The sequence below is a fragment of the Mustela lutreola genome, chromosome 4 (genome assembly GCF_030435805.1).
Source record: "Mustela lutreola isolate mMusLut2 chromosome 4, mMusLut2.pri, whole genome shotgun sequence".
Classification (NCBI taxonomy): Eukaryota; Metazoa; Chordata; class Mammalia; order Carnivora; family Mustelidae; genus Mustela; species Mustela lutreola.
The window spans coordinates 54441856-54469844 of NC_081293.1; the positions used below are offsets into that span (position 1 = coordinate 54441856).

Here is a 27989-nt window from a genome sequence, read left to right on the forward strand (position 1 = left end):
TTTCTTATATTGTGTGTGTGAGAGAGAGAGAGACAAGAGACAGAGAAAGGCTTGTTGTCAATAGCTCCGGGCCTGGATGCCTACTCAGGAGACCACAGCGCCTTAGGTCCTGGCCTGGCAGCCCTGGGGGACAGGCGCTGTCCCGCTCTCGGTGAGAGACCCCAGGCCCCAGGCTGCGACATGGGGGGAGCCCACTGCTCCAGAAAGGCTGCCTGCCCCGCTGGAGGCCGCTCACCCGCCTGGCCGCCCTCTACCGGAGCCACCAGCTCACCGCCGGCTGTCCTGGGGGCAAGGCAGGCAAGGGCGGGTCTTTCCCAAGGAGGGGAGTGCGCGTGCGCGAGCCCGGGGCCGCCTACGTGACCCAGAAGGTTCCGCGCTCCTCCAGCAGGCTGACGGAGCGGTTGGTGAGCGAGGCGGCGTCCCGCGCCAGCCGGTAGCCGAAGAGGCGCATGGCGGGGCCGCAGGCGGCCTGCACCACCTGCGCCAGCTTGAAGGGCATGCCGAAACGCCACTTCTCGAACTGCTCCGAGGAGTTCTTCTGCGTGGAGTAGATGCCGTTGCCGTCCTGCGCCGCCTGCGTGTTCCTCTGGATCCAGTCCTCCACCTGCGGCGTCAGGGGGATGCCAGCGAAGCGGTACATCTCGCGCGCCTTCTGCAGCGGCCAGCGCGCCACGTCCTCGTAGCGCACGAGCATGTAGCGGCCGCGCAGCCAGGCGGGCTGCCGCAGCCCCAGCTCCGCGGACAGCCGGATGCTCTCGCAGTTGCCCCGCAGCCGCTGCACCTCCTCCTCCCCCAGGCGCGCCTGCCCCTCAGCCAGCCACTTCTTCCAGCCCTCGTACTTGCCCGCGAAGGCCACCATGCGGGAGGCCAGCACGGCGCGCGGGTCCCGCACCAGCTGGATGACGCGCAGGTCCAGCCGCGGGTCCTCGGCCAGCGGCTGCAGGAACTCCAGCTGCCGGATGCGCACGGCCTTGAGGGCCATGTGCTCCTTGCGGCGGCAGGCTTCGGCGGCCAGCGTCACGTTGAGGGGCCCGCAGCGGCGGTTCTTGCAGTGGTACTTCTCGAAGACCTTCTTGACGAAGGGCGTGCACACGGGCTCCTCGCATAGCGAGCGGCTGGAGCCGCGGCGGAACATGAACTGGGTCAGGTGGTCCTCGGGCAGCGGGCTGATGAAGTGCTCCAGCACGTACAGGTCGCACAGAAACAGCTGCTTGAGCACGTCGCGGTAGACCAGGGCTGAGCCCGCAGCGCTGGCACCTCCCGACTCGAAGGACACCGTGCGCTCGATGTGCCACAGCGGCTCGAAGAGGTAGAAAATGTTGCCCTGCTGGTTGAAGAACTCGCCCACGAATGAGGAGCCGGTGCGCGTGGTGGCCATAAGCAGCACGTGGCGCCGGGGCCCGGCCCCCGGGGGTGGCGGTGGCCCCTCGTCCCCAGCTGCAACCTCAGCCTCCGCCCCAGCCTCTTCCCCCACCGGCTCTACACCCAGCTGCAGACTGAGGTTTCGCAGGCGGCCCTGCAGCTGGGTGAAGGCCGAATCGAGCTCACTCAGGGACAACAGGGATGCATTGTCGGCCAAGATGAGGGCTGGGTCGGTGCTGTTGGCATCAGCCAGGGGTTGCGGGATCTGCTTCAGCTTGTCTGATACCCTAGGATAGGAGGACAAAGGGAAATCGGAGTCAGCGAGTGACTAGGGACTCCATCCCTTGTGCACCTGGAAGCTGACTCCCGGCCTGATCACCCAGAGCCTATCTTAGCTGGGTTTGCCCAGAAGCTGACTTGGAGGCAAGGATTTGAGGGCTGTTAAGTAGTTTATTTGGGACATGATCGCAGGAGAACTGGTAGAGAGATAGGAAGTGAGGTGGGGAGAAAAAGAGGTCTGTAAAGGGTGAGCAGGCTGTGCCTGTGGGCAAACCAGTCCCCCTGGGGCCTCCTAGGAGACCGTGTAGAACACACTGGAGGATTCTCTTGCCCAAGGGACATGAAAGGCCAGCTGGTGTTGGCTGCGGGTCCTAGCTTAACTGTGTACAGGTAGAGAAGAAGTTTGGTGGTGGAGAGCTGCAGGGGCTTGCAGTAGGACCCCGTGGGCACGAATAGTCCATGCTGAGTAACACAGTGCCTGCTACACAGCCCAATTCCTAATCTATCCATGGTGGCTACTTTCTTGCAGGGTGTTGTGTTAGGAAAATAGGTCTAAGAAATCCTTCTGTGGCTAGCAGAGACACAGCAGAGACCTTGCACACACTAGTATACTGCCAACTCCAGGAGGGCAACATTCCCAGTGAAGCCAAGATAAGTACGCACCCCTGGAATTTAGCAGTATATAACACGGACAGCTGCACATGGCAGTCCTGCCCACCAGGGAATGTGTACCAGCAACCCCTGCCTTTCCATGGGCTCACCCTCACCCATGGCTTCGGCTGGTGTAGTAGATGTGCTGTTAATGTGAGGCATCATCCTATCCAAGATTAATAATAATAATCATGGTCATCAAATACTGGGTACCAACTGCATGCCAGCCACTGAGCTAAACGTTTTACATTTCCTAATTTAATCTTTGTAAGGAAAGCCCCATCGTTAGCCATATTTTATGGAAGAGGAACTTAGGACACAGAAAAGTGAATTTATCCAGGCTGTCCCTACTAGAAAGGGCCTGAATCAGGATTGCAACGCAGGTTGCCTGAGTCCAGAGCCCCAGTGTCTCCCCTGTGCATTCCTAGGGACGTGTGCAGGACCACTGCCTGGGCACAGGAGGGGCCTATGATTACCAGTTTAAGGACTGCCTTTGTAGGTCCACAAAGAGCCCTATGGCTACCTCTTTGCCCCATCCACCCCTCCCTGATAAGGAAGACTTTCAGGCACTTGTACTCCTCACCTTGATATGATTTTATTTTCCTTTTCAATGAAGACAAAAACCACCACCACAAAAGCCAGGAAAAGGGCATATTTGCTCCTCATCCTCAGGCTGTGCAGAAAGTCCCAGCAGTCCTGGGGTAAAGCGAGTCCTTTCTCCATGGGGAACGGTGGGGCCGTGGGCTGTCAGCTCAGCAGCATCACTCAGGATCTGGCTTGCCGTCTTCAGGTGGGCGACACCCTCGTCCTGTGAAAAGACCGCTGGTCAGGACAACCTTGTCTGGAGGTGAAGAATGAAGAGTTTTCCCACCCAACTTTTGAGGGCCGTGGCCCGGCTTAGCAGCCAGAATCCCAGACCCACTCTCCCAATGGATGAGGTGAAATCAGGTCATTTAAAATGCTAATCAGCCCTTTAATTCATTCATCCCACTTCCATCAACTTATCCTTTGACCTCACACATAATTCAAGGGCAAGGAGATGGAAAAGAATGTTCCTTGAACTAGAAATGTTTGCAACAAGAAAAGACTACAAATACCTAAATAAAAAATGGAGATGGACCTATTGTAATGCTATATATACACATCTACATGAGATCCTTCACCTGGGTCCTTCCAAAATCCCTCACATGGCCTCAGCCTTTGCAACACAGCCCCTCCTGGAGCAGCCAGCCCCTACCTAGGTTAGGGTTCCCGCGGGTCCCACCACCATGCAGACTCCCATTAGCATCTGAGACTGTCATAAGGTGAGCCGACTTGTAAGATCTGTTCACCGCTGATCATCCTTTTGTGGCGTAAGGGGGTTTTGTTCAGGCCCCTCATTATCCTTTAGCACTGGGCCAGGCACACAGGAGACACCCGAGCACGGCTGCCGAACAACAGAAGGAATAAAGGAATAGATGACTCTCACCGGAAGATATATATATATTTTTAATAGCTGAGCAAATATAGCATTCCCCAAGGAGCCCATTTCTTGCACACATCTGCACCATCACACACACCTGTCCTGCATCATGAACCCCAGATTCCAGCACAACACCACCCCATCCAACTCCATCCAAAAGTCTATGCGTTCTCCATGAGGACGGTCATTCATGGGATACTGTTTGCTCCAAGTGTGGGGAAGGCTTGTGACCTAGGTCAGTGCATCCAGGATCAGCTCTCTTCTGGAAAAGATTTCCCCACAGGAAGCAGCTGCCATGGATGAGAGAGTAAGAAGGCAGGAAGGTAGATGCTGGGGTCACACCTTCGTCACACAATGGAAGTGACTAGAAGGACAGCCAGTGCATCTGTCCTTTGGGGAAAGCAGTGGGCCAGGGGCTCTGCAATACCAGAAGGCAGATGTGGAAGCTGGCAGCAGAGTGGTGTGCCCCAGCTGTGCAGGGCAGAGGGGTGGTGAGGCTTCCTGAGTGTGGGTGACTGAGGAGCGGCTCAGGGGGAGGGAGAGGAGACCTGCAGAGACAGCTCCAGAGCAACTAGAATATTCCTGCCCCTTCCTAATTCTTCTGGGCCTTTCCCCACATATTCATTAAACAACGACTCCGTAAGCACCCACTCTGTGCCAGCCTCTGGTCTAGGTACTGGGGATACAGCAGCCAGCAAGCAGAGTTGGTCTCTGGCCTCATGGAGCTGACACTCGGGTTGGAAGGGCCAACTGGAATGAGCTGGGTGGCTGAGATTCATTGAGTGCTTCCTGCTCTGGGCCACGTGCCATGCTAAGCGCTTGATTTGCATTTTCTTCTCCAACCCTTACAGAGTCCGGTTAGGGAGCAGTTATCCCATTTTACAGATGAGGAAACAGGCTGACGGGTTAAGTAACTGTCCAAGGTTCCCCCAACAGGAGCCTTCATCATCCCTCCAAGACCCAGGTCGTCTGAGCTTCCCAGGGCTCCCCAGTCACCCCCACTATAGCATATATGGTTGGGCTTTCCAGCTGATGGTCTGCCTGCCTGTCCTCCCTTCCCAGAATCTGAGCTCCAGGAAGCAGGGACCAGCATCTAAAACGGCACCCAGCATATGCCAGCTGCCCAACAAAACACAGGTGAGCAAACCTGTCAAAGCTGATGCCTGGCTCAGTGCCTGGCAGGCTGTCAGCATGAGTTTGCGGAACACCCCATGGGGTATGAGGCCATCCATCTCTCTGGAAGGGTGAGACTCAATGCTGAGTCTGCAGAGCAAAAGGGATTAAAATCCTGACTTCCCGCCCTTTCATCTCTTGGCTGGAGAGTTGCCTGTATCTGATGATGTAAGGGGAAGCAAAAGGAGCTGGGACCAGGAGTCCTGGGTTCTAGTCCTTTCTGTGTGTCTACCATGTTGTGTAGCCTTGTAGGAGTGACTTAACTTTTCTGAGCCTCAGTTTCTTTACCTGTAGCATGGAAAACCTGTACATAAGGCTGCCATGAGGAATAGTATCTGGGGCACGGTAAGTGCTCATTAACTATGATAGGAGAGAAACAAGGGGAGAAAGGGCAGGGGTGGGTGGGGGGAGTTGCTCTCATTGTCCTCTCCCTTCTGGGTCTTTGATAAGATCAGAAGTTCAGCCGCCTCGATGATAGAAAGTTTCCGCACCTTCTCCTCCCCTCCTCTGCAAGCACTGTTTCTATTTTTGAGTTGCCATCCCAGTCCCCTCGCCCCCCTGAATAATACAGGGTTCCTAAGAACCTTCCCAGCATTGCCCTAAAAGGAAGAAGCAATGGTAAAAACTCTTGACAGGAAACACAAGGCAGGCTGCGGGTTCCTTCGCCCTGGCCCAGCAGGCTGCTCTTAGCCTTAGCTCCAGAGGCCCAGTGGACGGTGGGCAGGCAGATGAGGGAGGTTTAGAGGTCCCAGGGGCAATGTGGGAGGTCCTCCGACCCAGGAGCTGGGAGAGGGCCACAAGGGCCAGGAGGTCACAGGGTCACCAGGGAGGAAGATGAGGCCAAGATGGGAGTCACCTGGCAAAGCTCCCAGCAGAGGCCCTCTCTAAGAAGTGGGTCTATGACTTCTGTCAAGGCTAGTCAAACCTCTGTGATGCTCCCTCCCAAAACCCAGGGTGCACTCTTCCTTCGCTCATGGTGAGAATGAAACATTTGTGCTTCTCTCGGCAGATGCCCCCTGCCAGTGGAGTACTCAATACCTTTCCTCCCCTGATACCCAGCAAGTGGAGTGACAGCCAAAGGAAAAGGTGAGATGCCAGCTGAGGTCCCATTTCCAGGGCGCCAGGGTCAATGGGGAAGAAGGCCAGAAGCACGGGCCAGTGCAGCTCTGCCAGGAGGCCGCAGAGGGTGGGACAGCTGCCCTTGGTCCAGTCATCCCCAGTGCTCATCTCTGGAGCCCTCCCCTGGAGCCCTCCCGACCACCAACTTCCCAGGGACCATCTCCCCTCCCCCAACACTTCCCTTCTCAACAGATTGTTTCATTTCCTTCCTGGACAGAAATGTACTGGTTTCTTGCCAGATTCAACCACTGGCACGTAGCTTCCGTGACAGGAGAGCTTCGTCCATCTGTTCCACCCCTGTATTCTGTGCCCAGAATCCCCGTGCCCAGCTCTGTCTGCATGGGGCACAGAGCAGGTGTTCGAGAATGCTTGTCGGATGAACGCACTCATGCCTTTTCCAAAGCATCTGGCCCGGCGGGAGATGCTCACTCCTAAGTTGGTAGGACACAGGAAAAAGGAACAGCAGCTGTTCCCTAGATGAATAAACCACCTGTGTGCTTACGGGTGTGTGCTCCAAGTATACACCCCGAGTGTGTACTGCAGGCAAGTAACTAGAAGTGTGTGCCATGGGCAAAACTTCACACTTGGGGTTTCAAACATTGGGTCTCTTGAATTATCACTATCAATCCGGGATGTCATTTTGAGGATGAAGAAACCAAGCCCTGGGGCTTTCAGTTCAAGCCCCTACAGCGATGCGCTAATAATGGGAGGAGGGCAGAAAAGCCCCAGGGGTATTCCAGACAAATCTTAGAGAAGGAATAAAAAGAGTAGGCTGGGCTAAGGCCCTAGCTCTATGCACCAACCTTCCTACCCTCCTCTCCCCTTGGGGGCCTTTCTGGCCAGGCCTCCCCCCTGTGCCACGAGGGACCCCCACTAGACAACAGTTTTCTACTTGGATGCCTCCCAGCCTGCCCCTGCCTCCCCTAAGGGAAGGTGGGGTCCCAGAGTCTGCTGGGAACGGGAGCTCTGATAAGGGACGGGCCCTGCCAGACATTGCATCAGGCCGCAAAACTCCACTCCCCTCACTTGCTGGGCCCCAGAGCCACGGGGCCGTCCTTCCTCCTCAAGACTGTTCACACTCCAGAGCTCCAGCTTCCTCTCCCAAGAACAAACCCCTCTAGGATCCCCTTAGGGGCATGGGCCCAACCTCAGCCAAGACAGACAGAGGAGAAGCAGCCACAGGTAAAAGTGTGTCTCACCTGAGAGGCAGTGGAGGTCCAAGAACTTGTGAGAAGCTGTGGGCCACCATCACGAGGTGGACCAGGGGGCAGAGGGCCAGCCTGGTGGGGGTGGGGCTGCACCAGCTCCACCTGGGACAGACCCCAGCTGCCCCTCAGTCCTGTTTTGCTCGGTGGAGATAAGGAGAACACACCCTACCCCCATTTGAGAGTCGCTCTATCAGGGTCTGCTCAGCCCTATGAGCGAAACATCCTGTGTGAACCCCAAGGCCAACCGATGCATGAAGTACAGGGCCCCAGAGAATAGTTCCGGGCCTTCCAGCACCTCTCACACCAAGCCCAGGGCCCTGGGTGGGGTCAGTGCTGACCCTGCACTCTGGGCTTTGCCTAGTCAAGGCCTGCAGTGGAAGCTGGCGTCCAGGATGTCCAAAAGAGCAAAGTGTCCTTTCTACCACTCCTGAAAAAACATGACTCTTGTTCTAACGCTGAAGAATGTCAGCACCAGGAAATTTTCTAACCTACCTTTCCTCATTTTTTTATCTACAGAAATTCAGGCTCCGAGAGACCAAGGCATACCCGTGGATGATGACAAAACTCCAACTACTACGTGGGTCTCCTGTGTCCCAGGTGAGTGATGGCCCTGTCCTCCTTTATCACTCTGACTCTCATAGCTTAGCCTACTTAAAAAGCTTCATGACAGGGCACCCAAGTGGCTCAGTTGGTTAAGCGTCTGCCCTCCATTCAGGTCACAATCCCAGGGTGCTGGGATTGAATGAACCCCACGTCTCGGCTCCCTGCTCAGTGAGGAGCCTGCTTCTCCCTCTGCCCTCCGCCTGCTCTTCCCCTAGCTCCAGCTTGCCCTGGAGCACACACACCACCACTCAGCAGTCCTGTGACTGAAGCAGACATCACTAATCAATCACTATCCTCTCTGCAGCTTGAGACTCGACGTAGCCTCATACACCTTCCCTCTGAAGCACCAATCCGTTAGCATTGTCCCGTGAACAAAAACCAATTTGCCCTCCCAACTTTACAGGATCCTTACTGGCTACCAAATGAAATTCCTTACCACCTCTTAGTCTGGCATTCTACACTCTAACTTCACCGTGCAATGCCAGCCCAAACTCTTACATAAACCCTCCATTCAAGCACATGAGCCTTGTACACCCATCCTCCAAGCCTTCCATCCAGCCCATTAAGCCCTTTACTGAAGAAAACACGCCAGTTATAATCCATGGGAAGGTTACTAAGAACAGCGAAGGCATCAAACATTTGCAAACCCCCTCCCCCCAAAAAATCGCTTTTTGAGAAGAATTGCTAGGGATAGAAGGTTCCTACAGCCCCACCCTTCTCCCTCACGTGGTTTGTGCCTTCCTGAAGGGGAGTGGAGGCGGAGTTACGGAGAGCTTAGGAAATCTCCCAGAACCACTGCCAATCCGTTCCATACCACAGCTGGCAAAGATCTTTACATGGCTAGTTTTATATTATTACTCACATGCCTTTATATGTTTTTATGAATGAGAGCCAAAACTTAAAAAAAAAGTCTCAGGGCTTCCCCACAAACTGTTTTTTGGGCTCTGTGAAAAATGTGGGCAAGCCCCCTGGGGTGTGTCTTGAGTGTGAACCTGTCCGCTATGGGTACCACAGCTGGAGGTGAAGGCCGGCTGCCTAAGGAAAGCATGAGGGTAAATTGAGATGATACATGGTGCCCGTTTTTTTTACACATCAGACCGGAAGACAGCGTCTTCCGTGACCCTGTGTGCAGGTAATGTTAGGGAGAAAGAACAGGCAGACAGGCAAACACGCGGGGCTCGCCAAGTGCCCGCACGCCCTCCAGCTCCCCCAGCCTCTGGGATCAGCGGGATGTGGGTGGAAGCGACGTGAGCTGCTTCAGGGCCTGGTCCTTCAGGGGATCCCACACGTCCCTCAGGCCTTCTCTTCTCTTGCTGTAGCCACACTGGAGACCCCAGGTTCCAGCTGCCTCAGCCCAGGTCCTGAGCTGCGGACAGGGAAGCCCCCCAACCTGCAGCAGAGGTGGCGTGAGGGGAAAATAAGCTTTCGTTGGGTGAAGCCACTGAGATCTGAGGGTCTGTTACTGCAACATGGCCTGCTGCATCCTAACTAATAGACAGGATTCTCTCGTCATGCTGCTGGAGTGTTCTTCTTGAAGGACAAATTGGCACAACCATCCCAACTCTAAGTGTGCATGCTCTTTGACCCAGCAGTTCCACTTCCAGAAAATTCATCCTGCAGCTCCATGAGCACAGTCCGAACAAGGCCACACACAACAGTATACCGTTCGTGACTGCAGAAGGCTGAAAATAACCTTCAAGTCTGTTGACAGGCACAAACATAAAAACCCAAACAAAAAGCTAGCAAGATAAATGAGGGTCCACTTGTCAGTGCAATACTCTGCTGGGGTTAAAAAGAGAGGCAGCTGTGTATGGGCTGATGGGAAAGGCTGGTCAAGATACAAGGAATACAAACACGGGACAAGAGTGTGTGAGGTCCTGTGGTATCTGTGTAAAGTCGGGGTGGGGACACAGCCATGCTGGTATGCACACTGTCCCTAGAGAGGAAAACAAGAAATTGGTTGAGAGTGGTTGAGGGGACCTGGGACACAGGGGTGGGAATGGGGACCCACTGTTTGCATATACCTTCTTATATGGTTTGAATTTGTTACCATGTTTATTGGTTACTCTTTCCAAAGAAAAGGAGTGGTTATAGGGGCACCTGCGTGGCTTAGTCGGTTAAACATCTGACTCTTGGTTTCAGCTCAGGTCGTGATCTCAGGGTCATGGAATCGAGCCCCACGCTGGGCTCCATGCTGAGTGTGGAGCCTGCTTAAGACTCTCCCTCTACCCCTCCCCCCGCTCATGCTCCCCCCCCCGCCCCACCCAGGGAATGCACTAAAGCTGTGCACAGCAAGCAGTCCTCAACTGGTGACCCAACGCCAATCAATTGGTATTGACTGCCTAGAGCTCTGAGAAGACTGAGGTCAAGCCTGTTCACCATGAGCCAGAATGATTAGTGATGTTGATTAGTGATGTCTGCCACGTGTGTAGGATGGGAAAGGGTGGACACAGGTGTCAAATAGGGGCCGCTTTTACTTTAGGGGGATAGCCGAAGAAGGCTAGGAATCTCTAAGCCATGGAATTCTATTCTTCCCTCCCTCATGTGGTTTATTATTTCCATTTTGGTCATGCTCATTACTACAAATTTCTGTGCTCATTCGTGGGCTTGGAAGCCTTTGTTTTAGTCTGATTGCTCTGCAACAGTTCAACCAGAAATGCATGCAAGTCTGTATCCATGCCTGTGGGTGCATCAGAGGTGAACATGTTCAGGAGAAGCCCTCGACAGCTGTGGCGGGGGGGGGGGGGGGGACGGGGTTGCCTTTCCTTATGGTCACACAGCTTTCCCATCTTACTCTGCCCCTTTGCAAAGATTAACTCCACTACAGCATTTCTGGGACCCCTGGGTAGGCAAAAGCTCTCAATGCACAAGCTCAGGAGCCCCTTCCCACTCTAGCCTACTTACTGACCTTTCTTGGGAGACTTCAAACCTTTCTGTGCTTTGAGTATTACACACAACTTAGATGAATGTCGGGGGTACTGAGTGAAAATAAAGAGCCAGTCTCCAAAGGTTACAGACTGCATGATCCCTTTTATGTCAAATTCTAGCAATGATGAAATTGTAAAGAGAGAAGCACAGATCAGTACTGTCAGGAGCAAAGGCAGGCGTGGGGGCAGGCGGGAAGTGGTTACAGCTATAAAAAGGGTGCCACGAGGGACCTCTGTGGTGCTCTATCTTATGTGTCAGTCAATGTCAGTGCCCTGGCTGTGAACTTGGGCGAGAGTTTTGCAAGATGTTACGAGGGGAACTAGGTGCATGGGATCTTTCTACATGATTTCCTAAAATTTCATGTGTATCTGTAATGATCTCAAAACTGAGAACATTTAACAATTTGGGAGGACAGACTATACCTGCCATTATGAACACCGGGTGACGTCTGGAATTACAGAACCAGTATACTGCACACCCGAAACGAATACAGCACGGCATGTTAACTCACTGAAATGAAAAGAAAAACTTAAAAAACATAAAAAGCTTAACTGAAAAGAGAAGGAAAGGAAAAAGTCTCTTATCACAGAGGCAGGGTCGAAAGGGGACTCTGGAAATACAGCTGGAGGCAGGCAGTAAGACTGACCAGAGTGGCTGTCCTGGGGCAGAGACTGGATGAGTTGAATCCAAACTGTACCCCTGAGCTTGGCTTTTTGTAGAACCACAACTGGCCATACCCCTGGGGTCTGTTCATGTGCAAGGATATGCTTGGGGGCTTTTTGTGGGGGAGGCTGAGTGAGGATGAGGAAGCCCCATCCTCACAGCAGGGAAGAGAGAAAGGGGCGACATGAGGGACCCATACGGTCTGTGACAGCGCCTAACCTACCACCGGCTTGAAGGCCTGGCATGGACTCTAAGTAGGAGCAGAGACACTGGGAGCAAGCAGTGGGTCCATGTGAGGCTACAGGAGACTTAGTGTGCAAACGGAGCTGCCACCGGGCCCAGAGACCCCCCCAGGGAGAGCTCAGCAGGCTGGCCAGGTGCAGCCTTGGCAATGGTGTAACACGGGCACTCAACGGTGAGAACATGGGACCTCTGGGTTATCTCTGAACCACTCCTGGGATTTACCAAGGAGTGGAGCAAGCTTCCGGCTGCTTTCGAACCTTGGTACAGCTCCCAGGCAAGGAGGAGCAGGAGGAGGGTTTGATCTAAGGAGGAACTTGTAAAAAGCTGAAAGTCAAGTAAAGTACCTAGTAAGCCTCTGGATGATAAAAGCTGGGGATAGGGCAGGACCCGTTAACTCATTTGCAGAGTACTTGCTCTGGGTCACGCAGGGCTCAAGGTGCTGGCGGCAGAGGGAGGGAGAGACACAGTCCCCGTCTTAGAGGAGCTGAATAATGATGAGCTAGCACGGACCGTGAACGTGAACGAGGCACTTCCAAGCACTTCACACGCGTAAAGGAATTTGGTCCTCAGCACAACCGGAGGAGGAAGGTGGGGCAGCACCCTCCTCGCTGCTACCCCTCACCCCCACCTAGGGCAAGGAGAGGACAAACACCTGTCCTCGGGCACAAGGCAGAGCTGGGTTTTGAACCCAGGCAGTCTGGCTCCATGGTTCAGGAACGCAACTACTGTGTCCTATCACTGAGACAGCAGGTTTAACCCAGTCATGGGAGCGGCACGGTAGCAGGCAGCTCAGAGTTCCAGGCCGGGAACTGGTCTGCCAGGACCTGTCACCTACTTGCTGTGTGACTTTGGATAACCCTCTAGACTCTGCCTGCTTCACACGCCTCAAAGAGACACGCGTGACCTCCAATACAAGGTTCTTGGCGTCTTGGAAGAAACATCCTTTGAAGGCACAAGGCCTTTGCTGGCTTCCCGGAAGATGGGAGCTCGCTGGCTGTCCCAGATAAGCAGCTGTTGCTGGCTGAGGGTGACAGCTGAGTAGAAGGCTGCTGCTCCTGCCCAAGCCTGCGGCCGGCTTGTGGCCAGCGGCCAGATCCCAGAGGCAGAGTGGCCCTGAGAGACGGTGTGATGACAGGCAGCAGAGAAGATGGGGTTATAGTGCCTGTGGCTCCGCTTTTCCAGAATCCAGTTCAAATGTGGCATTCTGGGGCACCTGGGTGGCTCAGTGGGTTAAGCCTCTGCCTTCAGCTCAGGTCATGATCTCGGGGTCCTGGGATCGAGCCCCGTATCGGGCTCTCTGCTCAGCGCTCTCTGCCTACCTCTCTGCCTACTTGTGATCTCTGCCAAATAGGTAACTAAAATCTTTAGAAACCACCAAAAAACGAATGTGGCATTCCACCTGGGGGCCAACCTGGCCCACCCCAGCTTTCCTTCACCTGCCCAACCCCCCTCCCCTCAATCCTCCCCAGCCAATGAGCCCCACCATTAACAAAGGACACAGGAAAGAGCGCAGTGGGGTGGGCCTTCGGATGCATATCTCTCTGGCAAAGAGGGAGGGCGGTGAGGTGGGGGACATCAAGTGATGGGTTCTTCCTGCTCCAGCTCAGCCACTCACTAGCCTGGTGACCCCAGCTGACTGCCTCGCCTCTCTGTGCCTCATCGGTAAAAAGTTAGGAAGAGGCCCGTATTCGTTCCCTGTAGCCACTAACGCACCACCATCAACTCAGCGGCTTAAAACAACATGTACTTATTCACCTGAAGAGTTCTGAAAGTCAGAAGTCCAAGACCAGTTTGGACTAAAATGAGGGTGTCCACAGGCCTGCCTTCCTTCTAGAGGCCCTAGGGAGAAAATCTGCTTCCTTGACTTTTGCAGCTTAGCTTCCAGAAGCTACCTGCTTTCCATGGCTCATGGCCCCCTCATCCGTCTTCCAAGCTAGCAACGACTGGTTGAATCGCTTTCTTCAGGCATCATTCTGACTTCTTCTGTCCTCTTATCTCCCTCTTCTCAGGACCTGTATGCTGAATCTCCCTCTTCTCAGGACCTGTATGCTGACGTTGGGCCCCCTGGATAATCTGGGGTCATCTCCCTATCTCAAAATCCTTAACTTAGTTCCACTGCCAAGTCCCTTGACCTTGAGAAGTAACACAACCTCCGGGTGGAGGGGGGGATTATGTGTAGACATCTTCGGGAAGCCGGTATTCAGCCTCCCACAAGCACCTCCCTCATGAAATGGGGCCGACCGGTTCCATGCTTAGCAAGCTTAGCGTCTAACCAGTAAGAGGCCCAGGATGCTTAATCCCAGCTGGGAATGAGGATCCCTCTGAGAGCTTTTACAAAATATCAGGGCCTGCGGTGCACTCTTGAAGATGGGTGGGGGCAGCGGCTGCACAATGGAACTTGTAGCAGCTCCTTAGGGACTCTGTTGGGCAGCCAGGGATGGGGGTGACTCTAAGAGGCACTGAATTCATGTCAGCCATTATTTTTACTCCCCACAGCTACGTAGCACTGAGCCTCCATGCCCAGCCACTGTCCAATAGATGTTTGTTGAATTACACAGAACTGAATCACTCCCGGGGCCTCGAACTGCCCCCGGGATAGGATAGGAGGGGTGAGTGGGTTTCTCACTGTCGCTTCAAGGCCTGAAGAATGAGGTTCTGTGGCCAGAGGCCGAGGACTCGATCCACTTCACACCCAGAAATGGCTGCCTGGGAGAGGCGGGTGTTGGAGTCGGTCCTCCTCCCCAAAGTCCAGTCAAGGGGGCCCGCCCTGGGCAGAATCCAGTCATCAACGGGCCATTGTTAGTGGGAACAGAGGGGCTCTGTGCCCATTTAACACTTCCCTCCCTCACGAGGCTGCTCCCAGCTGAGGGCTGGCTTCTAGAGGACTGTAAGGCTGGGGAGGGGGCCCCAAGGCTGTGAAGGGGGAGGATTAGAAGTGGGGGCTGAGAGTTCCCTGGTTGGAGGAGCAGAGGCAGCTTAAAACCTAGCCAGGCCCCAGGCCCCAGTGCTGTCGCACGGGCTTCCCTGCCATGCCAGGAAGAGGTTCCGGGAAAAGCTGGGGACCCAGGGACAGCCACTGAAACCTAACAGACCCCAACCAGAGGGAGGAGAAACCGCTCTCTCCGTGAGGTGGTCATGCTTGACTTACCTTCTTCCCTTTAAAAAACCAGAAAAGGTGAAATCTACATGGTAAATGGCACCTTTCATTGCCTATAGAGGAACAGTGTTTTCAAAAGGGCTGGGAGGGTTTTATGTTCTGCTGGGGATTTAAGAGGTAGGTAATTCAACCGGGGCTGGGCATAAATGTGCCTTTGCTTCGCAGACGGTTTCTGCATTTGGACTTGGTATTAACAGCGTGAGCTGGATTTCAGGAGAGTGGTATTTAAGATCCTGAAGACACTGCTTGACCGGCACCCTCCAAACATGTCAGAGACCCAAATTCTTGTGTTATCCATCAGCGGTTCTCATCTGCTGACTAAAGCAAACCCTCTGAAAAGTGTCTACTGAGAGTACAGGGCCTTAAAAGACAATCTTGGTTGTCTTTTGGATCTGAGTTGGGGTCCGGGGCCAGCAGCAGCCGCCGCACCTGGAAGCTTGGTGGAAATGCACATTCTCGGGGCCCTCCACAGACCTCTCCAACTAGAATCTCAGGAGGGTGGGCACAGCAAGTGGTTCCAGGAAGCTCTCCAGGTGAGTTTAGTGTAAAGTTTGAAGATCACTCTTCTGGGGGAATAGTTTTCAAACTCTAGCTCACAATCAATTTGGTAGGTCAATGAGCTTTTTAAAAAAAGTTAGCCAGAATGGTGTAGAACTGAAAATTTGAAAAGTCTCTCCATGAGACTTCTGTTTCAGTTCTGTGTACCTTTGTCTGAGGTTTTGGTCCAAAGATTGAAAACCACTGTTCTGGAGCTGGTATGTACCAACTTCAACCGGCTCCCCTTTTGTAATTGGTCTGTATCGGGAAGTTTTAAAGGGCAGAGCATCTGGGTTTACCCCCGCCTCCAAGCAGCCCTCCCGCCCCCCACTCCGTCCCCACCACACTATCCTCATAGACACGGCCAACAGATGAGAGGGGCTGCTTCGGGGCACACACAGTGTCCTTAGAACACTGGCCTAAAAATTAAACTAAACTGTGCATTTCCCCAGGTTTATAAAACTTTCTGCCTCTCTATACAGGACCTCCCCAGGGAGAAAGCCAGGCCAACCCCCAGGGAAGAATTCACTGGACAAGGAGCTAGATTTGGAGAGTGGCTGGGGAATCTGCTTGATAGGCTCCCTCTTCCTCTCCCTCTGCCCCCTCTCCCCCCAGCTGGCACACATGGGCTCTCTCTCTCTCTCTCTCTCAAAAAATAAATAAAATAAATAAATAATCAATTAAAAATAAATTAAAAAAAAAACTTTCTGCCTCTCTACTGCCCTCTCTTCTATGTAGATGTGCCTAGAGAAGTATGAGCACGAAATAGTTACCTGGTTACATCTGGGTGTGGGACTGAGGGATGAGTCGTTGCTTTCTGCTATTTGCCCCTTTTACTTGAATTTTGCTTAGTAAGCATCTAACACAAATATAAAAACTCTAAACTCATTCCTTAAAAAAAAAAAAAAAAAATACAAAGCTAAGGGTCCATTTCTGCATAGAAATAGAGACAAGAAAAGGCATTCCCATGGTAGGGCAGGCAGCCATGAAGCCCAGGGGCCAAGCTGCCTAAGGGGCCATTGTGCCTGGTCAAAATCTACCTAAGGCGGAGCCCAAATCCCACGGTCCCCAGGGTGCTCCCTGATCTAGTCCCCACAGCCATAACCAGTCCTCCAGAGGTACAGCACTGCACACCCCCCTCCCCAAACACACACCTCTGTCACCCTTTCCTCCTTAGAAGCCCTTTTGCTCCTCCTGGTCCTCAGGCCAGCCCTGTACCCAGCATGGATTTTTACCCCCACCCTTGCCTTCATTCTCCAGAGGAGAGTGTAAGGTTCAGAGAAGCTAAGCAACCTGCCCAGGGTCACCCAGCTGGAGACGCAAGGCCAAGGCATGAAGGGCAGGGTCTGCTGACATTAAATCTCCAGCACACTGCTCTCCTGGCACTATTTCTTTCTCTAACTTGCTCCACTCTTATGAATTCGAGTTAACATTTGCTATATAGCACCACATAAATATGTCAGGAAAGAAGGGAAGGATGCAGAGAGGAAGGGAGGGGAGGGGGGAGATGAGAGGAGCAGGGGAGGCCTAGGTCACCCTCAGTCTCACCAGGAATGGCAGTGAAGGGTGGACCTGTCCGTGTGAGCCCCAGCACCTAGGGGACCCTTAACCTGCTCTCAGGCTGGCCAAGAGGCAGGATGTCTGGTCAGATCACCAGCGTGGGGCCCTGACCCCCCAGGCCACAGCTGCAGGCCCCAGCCCAGCCAGACAAGAGGGGAAAATGGAAGAGGCAGCTGGGAATGCAGGAGAAAGCCACCCTGGGAAGCTAAGGGGGATGCTGGGGCTGCGGGGGCCTTTGTGTCTCATGAGTGGAGTCCAAGGTGACTGCTGAGGGGGGCTGGGATGCGGCTGCCAGCACAGCCTGGGAGGGAGCACCCACCAGCTTAGCAATGACCCCGCGGCAGGGGTCACACTGACTGTCTGGGACAGCTACTCTCCAGCTTGTGCCTTTCACCTTATATCCATTTGTACCTCTCCTATTGTGTACCATGGGCATGTATTACTTAATTTATAAAATTTAATCAAACTAAAAAACAAACATTAAAAGCAAGCAACAGTTTTCTACCTATAGAAATAGAGGCAAAGTTTTTTTGGGGTGAGACTCTCACTTGGAAGACATTTTAACAGGCCTTTGAATTTAAGCCGAGGCTAAGCCAGAAAGGACAATCCGGAGACAACGAGAAGTGAGACAGCCCCTACAGTCAAACTTAAGTCTACTTTCCCTGCAAGAAAAGTGACAACTGCCCAGAAATTCTTATTGTGGTGTTTGGAGGGAATACCTGAAGGGTCCCCTCCCTTCTGGGTGTGTGGGGGGGATAGCCACCCCTGAAGCCAAGGGGTCTTGAGGGCTAAGGGGAGGGCAGGGTCAGGAGGAACCACCCTGCAAGACCATGGAACCCTGGGGGATCCCCACATATCTGTGGGGAGGGCCCCTGGGGGTGGGCTAACCTGGGACTTGGGCATTAAAAAGGGGATTAGGGACCCCTGAGAATCTGGCCCCTGTCCGTTGAGTCACATGCCAGGTTAACCCCTAAGCCAGGTTATCTGGTGGAGGCCCTTTGTTTCCAGGCCAGGCCCACTAAGGTGGGGCGGGCGCTCTGCTGGGGAAAGGGCCCAGCCTGGAAGCCTGGAAGCCTGCAGAGGGCCCCTAGGCTTCGAAAGTGCTCCTGGGAAAATGGTAACTCATACTCTTCTCTCACCCCAGAGGGTCATTCTCGCAGCAACACGGGAGCCCAGTGACTGCAGAATGAATCCGAAATGCAAGCCTGAGAACAAAGCTGACCGATACCCGTGTCACCCGTGTCAGAGGGGAGGCTAGCTCCCTGCTCCTGTCCTTGTAGACAGAAGACTTCACAGTCTCATTTCTCCCCTTTCCAGCCAAAGGAATTTCAGGTGAGCCAGAAAAGCTCTCTAAGCCTCAGTGTCCTCACCTGGAAGATGGGGCTAACTGTGCCTCCCTCATGAGGTTGTGGAGGGGGAGGGCACCCTTTTGCACAGGCTGGGCTCCAGCTAGGGCAGCTGGGGCGGGCTGGGGTGGGCGGAGCTGGGAGCCCCAGCAGCAGCTGCTACAGCCTGGCATCCTTCGCCTGCGGGCGAGGCTGAGGAAGCTGGCGCTCAGCCCCTCTCTTGACTCACACTCCTTTTCCAGGTCTGGCCCACCAAAACCAGAACAGACACACCCTGCATGCCTGTGTTCCTTCCAGAGAGGTAAGATACACCTCCGAAGGGCCACATAATCAGGGTCTGCACGGCCAAGGAGCTGGGTGCTTTCTGCCACTTCCTTGGAGATCAACATCTCCATGAAACTCTGGGGAGTGATTCACACTACTGAAAGATGAAAACTCTCTGGGCACTTCCTGTCTGCGCCGCGCCATTTGGCAGGCCTGGGTTCATACACCCTACCTCCTGTGACTCACTTCATTTTGCAGCTGGATCGTGGAGTGGCTAAAAGCATAGGCACAGCTACAGTTGGACAGCTGAAGATTTGCAGTTTGGCTGTGTGACCTTGGACAAGTCACTTACCCTCTCTAGGCCTCAGTGTTGGCATCTGTAAAATAGGGGTACCTCATGCAGTAAGACTGATGAAAATAAATCACTCAGCCTAAGAATGCTTAGTCCGTAAAGAGCTCTCAGATAACTGTACCTACCAGGAAGGCAGAGGCCTTTAGGACCTGGCAGAGTGCTGGGGACACAGCTCAACCAGGCTTTACTTTTTTAAAAGTGCTTCCAACACTGGAATGCCCAGACTTCCAATCAGAGGCCTGGCAAGGATATACTTTTGGAAGTTCCTCATGCCTATCACCACTTCTGGAAGCTTCTGCCACAGCAAAGCTTATGAGTAAGGGGGTGGGAGGAAGCTGATCTGGCCCGGCTACTCGGGGCCAGAGGGTCCCTTGCAGGACTTTAGGCACACGGTCATCAGAGGGCCAGAGGGCAAGAGAGCAGACTGGCAGGTAGGCGGCAGACCATGAGGTCATGCTTTCCCAGAATGACTCAGTAGTGCCCCTAGGCTGTAAATGGTAAGCTGTGCGCTGTGGCCTCAAGGCCTCTCTGTCTCCGTGCCACCCTGCCCTCCCTGTGGCTTGCAAGGTATCTCTCCTTCCCCATCCTCTCCTGTCCCCCCCTTTCCCCAGGGGCCCATGACTACAGCATAAGGGCAGTTGCTCCGGGCTGTGACCCCCATGCTGCCTCTGTCATGTCTCTCCAATCTCCACACGGACAGAGTAAACTGCCAGACAGACTTGGATTTCGTTACTGCCTCAGACTTCTCCTGGCCAAGTGGTCTAGGGTGGGTCAACCTGCCTCTCTGAACCTCAGTTTCCTCATCTGGAAAATGGACACATGGCTAACAACCTTGCTGGGCTGTACGGGTCTTAGTGAGACGGTCTGTAACTACTTGGCACGAAGCAGGCGCTTAGCAAATGGAAAGTACGCCATTCTAGGGCCTCGATGATCTGACCTCAGTTGACTTCTCTAGCGGCATTTATTTAAGAAATAAGAAAAAATAGCTCATTCTTCTCAATGTTTACTGTACGGGAGTCACTGCTCTGAACACTTGTATAGGGACACATTTTATTTTCCTATTACCCCCATGTGATAGGTACTGTTACATCTCCATTTTACAGCCAAGAAAGCTGAGGAACAGAGAGGTGAAGCACTTTGACCATGGTCACACAGCAGGTGAGGAGCAGGGCTCCCCTTCTCTTGCCAGCAGCCCACCTCTTTGGGCTCATCACAGCTCGACCTGAAGGTCGTTATCTGTACCCAAGTTTCCTCTCCCGTTCCAGCGTTGGGGGCACCTTCTGCCACCCCCAGGCCACCCTGCACAGTGTCGGGCTTGAGCGGGCATGCAGTACCTGCACAGGCGAGGCCCAGGCTGAAGCACCTAATGTGTGCTCCCTGGGTGGTGGGGAGGCGAATCTAGCACTCGGGGGGAACCCCCTACTTCTGCAAGAACATCTTGAGGGCTGCAGCTAGAACCAGCCCTAGCAGGCAGCGTGCCTGCTGGGCTTCCTCTTCTCTGCTGGAAGGCCTACATTGTTTGGGGGGCAGGTCTGAACCCTGGAGGAGCTGGAGGGGCTGGAAAGACATCCTTCCATAAGGGGACAGACCTGAGAACCACTTGCTGATGGGGTTGAGCAGTGGAGCACCCACCACCCCCACCTAATTCAAAGGCACCTCTAGGAGGGTTTCAGGCCCATTGTCAGGACCCCAGCCCAGCCCAGCACATAGGATAATGCCTGCAACAGGTTCATGTGCCCAGGGTCCCACTCTCCTGTTTCCACCCAGTCCCACACAAAGCCTCTGGTCCACATCAGCTGCTTCCTCCAACTTGCACGACTCCCCCTACCTTGCCCAGACTCCGATCTCTCCCCTCCCACCCTGGGAGAATGGATACTGTCCTATCCTGCATGGTGAAGCTTTCATGTCCCATCTGTTGCTCTTGGTTCCACAGTCAGGTGGGGACTCAGGGGGGACACCAAGGGGAGCAAGACAGATGCTATTCTCACAGAGCTCACTACCCGCAGCAGGGGACACTCAAGCGGAGGCCAGAGGCTGAATGGGAGCTGGCCACAAGGAAGGAAGGAGAGGCTGGAGAGGCTACAGAGAGCAGGATGCCTGCGTCTGGGGAATGAGGACAGTATGGAACAGGGAACAGTGCAGACAAGGGGAAGGGAGGTTGGGCCATGTGATCCACATCACAGGGCCCGTGGAAGCCACCGGCACCCAGAGCAGCTCAGCACCTACTCCAGGATGGGGGTCTGTCTTGCTGGAACACCCCTAACCTGCCAGCTCCACCTTGCCAGTTTAAATCTCTTCCCCTGCCATCTGTGCCACTTCCTGAGCCCAGGTCATTGCCAAGGGGAAGCAGCGATCAGCCGATGGTCGGCCTTGCAGAAGAGGCCCTCCTACCATCAGGAGTGCTCTGTGCAAGTGGGGGTGGGCCGGGGCTAGAACTTCCACCCACAGGGCCCTCGAAGGGCTGTGGCGACCCCGGAAGCCAGCCTCCCCTGAGCCGCCAGGTCAGAAAGCAGCAGTCTGGCCCGGCCCGTGATGAAGTGACTGTCCTCTCAGGCTGCAGCTCTGGCGGTGTGGCTCACACATGGCGGGGCTCGGAGCGTGGCTCCGCTCTGCTCACACCAGTCGAGGGATGCAGGCCACCTCTCCTGCTTATGGGCTTCTGGGCGCCTGTCTGCGAAATGGCAATCCCAGGGTGCCTCCCCAACGAGCTTCCTGTTGAGAACCAAGCGAGTGCAGGCCAGGGAGGCCTGAAGGGTACAGTCCCTGTCGGGCTTCCTGTGTACTTGACCACTAGGCACCTGCACCACACCTGCACCAGAGGGCAGGAGGAACGTGTGGAAAGCAAACAGCTCTTCTCAGATAAAAAAACAGCCCCAGTGATGGGCCTGACCGTGACGGGCCTGACCTTCCCGGTCACGGGTGTTTCAGTTCTTCATTCTGCCCCACGGACCGAGGCTGACTTCCCCTTCCTCACAGGTGCTAGGTTTCTATCTCGGGCCTCTTCAGGTAGGTTGTCTTTGACCCTGCAGTGATGAACCCCGGGCTGTGTCCAGAGCAGAGCCAGGCCCCCATGGCCCAGCTCACGTGCCTTAGGCCTGATGCGAGTTGTGAAATGCCTTGCTGAAAATTGGTGCCATCTCAGCCAGGGGGCGGCCAAGTCTGTTTTCAAAATATTTCCTCAGATAGCGCTGCTTTGGCTCAGACCCCTCAGCACCTTCCAGAATCCTGCAGATGGTGAGGCAGCTGGAGGGAAGGGAGGAGAGTGGGGAAAAAGAGTGGGGAAAAAGAGTGGGGGAGGCCTGAGACAGCACTGTCAGGTGGCTGCGTGGGCTCTCACCGGCGTTGGGCGAGTGTGAACAGGCACTCACAAACGCAGGAAGAGAAGCAAGTCCGCCTGGAGAGGGGGGGCTTTCAAATGGAGAAGCTGTAGAGCCTTCTTCTGAACCAGAACCTCCCTCAGAAGCCCGGTGTGTACAACACACCAGGTGGGGAGAGGCCTGGAGCCTCCTCCCCTCAGGCCTCTGAAGGGTCCCCACTGCATTCTGGGGCTCCGTGGAACCTAGTCTGAAAACCCTTGCTGCTAAAGGAATCTCCACCCTTTCCGGGGGTGTTAGTACCAACACCGTTTTAAAATAATGAGCTTTCTGAGGGAGCATGAAATTATTTTCCTCATAAATTCTAGTTTGAGTCCAGTACAGCAAATGGCACACATTCTGAGAATCAGGGCTCCAAAAGTACATACAAAGGTTTTGATTCCACTCACTGACAAGTCTGTGGGTACCTCTCTGAGAAGTCTTGTGAACTTGAGTCTGAGTATCTGGGGCAGAGGTTGTGGTGAATCATACTTTAACACTGGCCTAGTTCTCCGTACACTTCTAAACTCCTCACATATTATCAATTCATTGACAGCCCTATTACCTATGACCTATTACTGATTAAGAAACTAAGGCCCAGAGAGGTTAAGTAACTAGCCCAAGGTCACAAGCTACTAAGCAGGACTGCAAGCATTCCGGCTTTAGGATATGTGCTCTTAACCATTACTAATTTGGGATGATTGTGTTGTACCTACAAATGTTTTGGTATATAATGTGCCCAGGTATTTACTGAAATATCTGTGGGTGGTGGACCTATGTGTGTGTGTGTGTGTGTGTGTGTGTGTGTGTGTTTCAGCCTGTGATAATGTCATGGCCTGTGAGTATGTGGTATGCAGCTTCTCTCCCCCCAGGGTGCAAGTTACGGCGCTCACCCCAATTCTCTCTCAGCAGCCTGGCAGCAGCATGACAACCAAATGCCCCCCAAGCTTCCCGGCCAGAGGCGGGACCCAGAGCCTCCCAGCAGTGTCTGCTCCCCAGATCCCGGAGGTTCCAGTTTGCCAACCCAGCTCGGTACAGTCCCATGCAATGGAAAGGCCCCTCAGCCATTTCTGCGTCCCAGTCAGGAACTCCCCCCACCCAGAGCCCTGGTTCTCCCTTTTCACCAGACGCTGCTGGGTTTTACAGTCGGTCAACTAAATGCACTGGAGTTATTAAGTGATCATGAATTTGCTTCCTACCCCTATAGACATAGCAACTTACACTGGTGCTCAAGCTCCTTGAAACCTCTGGTGTGAACTTACACTACCAGCACCCTAAGCTGATAGGGCCTAATCTGATGTGACTCCAGCCATAAGCAAAGAACCTTAACATTCAAGTTAGTCCCCAAAGCCTTTCAAGGTAAATGTACGGGTTTGAAGGGTTTCTTCACATGTGAGCCCCACCTTTTGTGGGGAGGGGTGCACAAGAGGGGAGAATTAGCTTTGGTCCATCTACTCTAGACATTTAAGACACAAAACTTCATCAGGTGCCACAAAACTGGAAAAAGCCCCATCATTCTCTACCACCAAAGTCCAACTCACCCACTGGGAGACCACCCTCCGCCTCGCTGAGTGGAACCGACGCCAGGAGACTTTCAGATGGAGCAGGGCTGAGTGGGCCCTGTAGGCGCCCTTTCCTCCCTCATGTTCCTCCTGGTCCCCACAGCTCACGCGCCAACCTCTCACAGCACAAGGACAGGCCAGCAGTCTGCTTCCCTGACTTTTGAGGCTCCCAAGTCAAGGAGGGGCTGGACAGGGAGAGGGGAGGGAGGGGGGAGCTGGTGAAAGCAGCCAGTGAGCCAGGTGCAACCATGGGAGGCCAACACAGAGCTTCCCAGGCTGGCCTCTGGGAGGGCTGTTTACTTGTGGTATTCAGGAGATGCTCAACTGGGAACTGGCTTATTTACTTTCCACACTTTCCTCCAAATCCTTTTCAGAGTCCTCTAGAACCCCAGTGATAAATGTCTCAGGGCGCAGAGAAACCCACAGACCTGTAGCACACAGCCATCTTTGTGGAGCAAGTCGGGGGGGGGGGGGTAGGGGAAATGTGGAGGGGAGAGGCAAGATGGGGAGGAATGAGGGGGTGCCGTTGCCTGCCTGCCTCCTCTCTCCATGGCGGTGCATAAGCGTGGGGGGAGCAACTGGCCAGATTTGGGGCAACAGAACCCAAGACTGAATGTGTCTACCTCCAGCACGGTCCCGCAGGCCAGGGACCACCCCACCCCCAGCCGTGGAAGCCACATGCTCAGGCAGAACAAGCAGCATTCTATCTCGTATTTAGTCATCAGAGAAGAGATGACATTTCTTACTCTGTTTAAGGAATGAAACGCAGAGCTGTTTTCTTTTCATGACAGGCAGAGACCTCTGTGAGCCTTTCCTCATGGTGAGGATTCCCTTGGCTCCCTTGCTTTATGACTTCCCAGCAGAGGCGCTCGCCCGCAGCCCCTCCCTGGGCTTCACCCATCCCCTGACCATGGTCCCCAAGTACGTTCATGTCTCAGATGCTGGGATAGAGCCAGGGTACAAAGATGAGCACCCCCTGTCCCTGGCAGCTTCTCTCCACACCCAGTCTCCCAACTTCTACCCTGGCCAGCATGACCACTCAGCAGTGGAGGCAGGAGAGGGTTCTAATACCTACAGCTCAGCTCGGTCAATGTTCTTGGACTCCCCAACGTGGGCTTCCTGGGGAAGGTGCACAGGGCCTGCTGGGTAGTGGTCAAGCTCTGCTCCTTATTTAAGGTTACATTTTTCCTGTGTATAGACACCTTGGGCAGAGCCATGAGAGGCACCCCTCTTGGCCCTTTTGGGGTATAGAGTACCAACCAGACTGAGGACAGTCACCCCTAAAAGCGCCTGCAGGGGTGCCTGGAGGCAGCACAGCCTGCAGTTCCGTAGCTTCGTGACCACTGCACCTCTCTGAGCCTCATGTCTGCATCTGTAAAGTGGGGACAGTGACTGCTGTCCCTCTATGGGACATGTTATCACCCCCACCCCAGCTCTGCCCCACCCATCTCTCTGGGGACCAGAAACCGCCCCTGGGCACGTAGCAGGCATGGGAAGGACAGCTACTACATGTTCCTTTACGTTCACCAGGCAGGAGGTGGCAGGTGAGGGCTGATTTCCCTGTCGGACAGATTTCCAGGTCAGGGCCGAAGAAAGAAGGAATATAATAATCCATTTGAGAATGTCTGCCTGGCCGTTTCTCACAAACCCAAACTTATCACTTATATGGTCACAAGTGGCAGCTTTGTCCCCACTTCTCCACTAAGCAGCAAATCATCTCTCACTGGAATTACTAAAGTATCTCCCTCTAGTCACTTCTGAATCTCTTGTCATTTCCAGACTCCAGTCCTACATGGAAGGTTCTAGCAGCCCAGAGCCACCCAGATTTTGATTTCCTATGGCCCATGGTATAACCCAGTCTGGGAAGGGTGTGTGGAAAAAGGACTTCAGTCAGAGGCCCCAGGACCATGTTAGTAAGTAGCCCATGTTGCTTCTTTGTTGTCATGGAGAGCCAGTAGGGACCATAGAGACAGCCTGGCTTGGTGGAGACAGCCTGAGTTCCAGAATCAGGCTGTCCAGGTTCAAATCCCAGCTTTGTTCCTCATCAGCTGTGTGACTTTGAAAAAATTTCTTAACTTTTCTGAGCCTCAGTTTCCTAATTTGCAAAAGAGGGATAAAACGCTAACTTCATAGGGATGTAGGGCTCAATGAGACAATGTACACAGAGGTCTTGATTCACAGAAGACACAAGGCAGGAACGTGATATAGGGAAGGACTGGCTGCAGCATTCCACCTGAAATTGGAGACAGCCAAGTCCTGGTCACTCCTGTCTCTCATCTGGGGCCACAGTTCTGGTGCTGCCCATATGCTTTGCTGCCCATATGCTTTGCCCCACAAAGGGGCAGGGGAATGATACATTTCCTTGTGATTCCATGGCCAGGTTGTCCCATATTCTTGCATGCTCTCAATCCCATGGCAGCAGGGAATCTCTCCCCAAGAGAGATTCTAATCCCAGTTCCAGGAACATGACATGTTTCAGCTCCTCTGGGAAACTCACGCCAGCTGGCATGAAGGAAAACACCCTATGCTCAGTGACTACCCCTCCACCTGCTGCCACTGCAGAGCCAAGCCCCTGCTGGTGGAGGACATAGCTCCTAGACCCTTCATGAGACCCATTTCCAGCCAGGCCAGCAGGAGCCAGGAAGAAAACACCAAACACCATCCTCTGCTTAGCCAGATGTACACATGGAGACATTCCTACTGCGCCTCTTAATAGGAAGCACAGGCCAATGATGAGATTCAAGTCCCCAGCACCAGCCCACATGGCACTGTGAACACGCTGCCTGGGCCACATCTCCAGACAAATCAGGCAGGGCTCCTTGGGACCACTCAGGGCCCCTTCCTCTGCAGGAAGGCCCATTCCAAGCCAGCTGAGGCCACCAGGCCAGAGCATCTGAAAGCAAACGCATCTTCAGACGCAGTGAAAATAGCGCTTCTGCACTGCCCTGGTTTCCTCCAGACCTTAGGAGTCTTCAACATCCCCTACCCTGTGTACACACACACACAGACATCCAGGGCTGGAATCTCTGCAGGTCCTCCTGGAGGTCCTCTGAGGAAGTATATCCGAAGGGGGGCTGGTGGTCTGTGCACTTTCCTTGGCAAGCCCTGTCACTGCCACCACCCAGCTGTCCTGCGCTGAGCAGCACCGGCCTGCAGCCTTCCCCATTCTGCTCACAGACCTCAGCACGCTGGGTCCCGAGTTTGTGAATCACTCCCCCCTCTCTCCCGGCCTCGCCTCCGGAAGGGCTGCGCACACCCAGACACATCACCAAGACACCGAGTTTCCACACCGGACTCGCTGCTGATGAACCCCCGAGATCCGACTGCAGTATCCGCTTTCCCCTCCCCACTTTCAGCCTCGGGGTTGCCGGCCACGACTTTCAAAGACAAGACAGCCCCTCCCCCGGCCCATAGCATTTTGGGGGCTCCTCACTGGGGGGCTGTAAGGGGCACTAAACAAAGACCGTGGATTTATCTGCGGGCAGGAGGGCATGCTTGGTCTCAAGATCCAAACCCCGGCGCCCCCGGAGTTGTACATTTCGGCCTGCAGCGTGTGCCGGGTCGGCGTGGCGTATGCTCCCAGCGCGAGCGCCGTGTGTCTGTGGCTTGAATGATGAGCTGCGAGTACCTGGCAACTGTGAATCTGAGTGCGGGCTGGGTCTAGGGGTCGCGGGGGCCTGCGTGGAGTTTCCCCTGAGCCGGGAACTCCCTCTCCCACGCTCCCTTTCGGCCCCTCTTCCTTCAAAGTTTGGCGGGCCGCCCAGACGGGGAAGATTTGGGGGCGCACGGCTGGGCGGCCTTGCCCGGGCCTCGGAGGCGATTCCGGGACGCCGGCGCCCTACTTACCCCGGCCGCCGAGCCTCCTCCGGCGGGGGCGGATCCGACTGTCCGCGGCTGGGGTCCGGCGCCGGCAGCATCCGCTCGCAACTTTGCCCTCCTTTGCGCAGGACGCGGCAGAAGAGGCTCGGTCGCTCCGATCCCTCGCGGCCCGGGCTCTGCGCCCTCCCCGGAGGCGGTGGCGGCGGCTGGGAGGGAGGGAGGCGCGGCCCGGCCGGTTCGCACGCCGAGCGGGAAGCGGCGCCAGGCGGGCGCCGTCCTGCGCAGCGAGCGAGCGAGCGGTCCTGCCTGGCGCCCTCCCCACTCGGGCCCGAGTCGGCGAGCGGCCGG

The 27989-nt window shown here is 54.6% G+C and overlaps 1 protein-coding gene and 1 long non-coding RNA gene across 2 annotated transcripts; one reads left to right on the top strand and one right to left on the bottom strand.

Annotated features, from left to right (window-relative positions):
- CHST3 (carbohydrate sulfotransferase 3) lies at window positions 1–27796 on the bottom strand. The gene is made up of 3 exons (XM_059169993.1): window positions 27669–27796; window positions 2876–3100; window positions 1–1649 (listed from the first exon to the last, which is right to left on the bottom strand). The coding sequence occupies exons 2-3, from the start codon at window positions 3013–3015 to the stop codon at window positions 353–355; spliced, it is 1437 nt and encodes a 478-aa protein (XP_059025976.1). The 5' UTR covers window positions 3016–3100; window positions 27669–27796; the 3' UTR covers window positions 1–352.
- Window positions 7111–16025, top strand: LOC131828855 (uncharacterized). The gene is made up of 3 exons (XR_009352596.1): window positions 7111–7228; window positions 7771–7851; window positions 15868–16025. It is a non-coding gene; the product is annotated as an uncharacterized LOC131828855 (long non-coding RNA).
- Window positions 27797–27989: the final 193 nt, after the last annotated feature.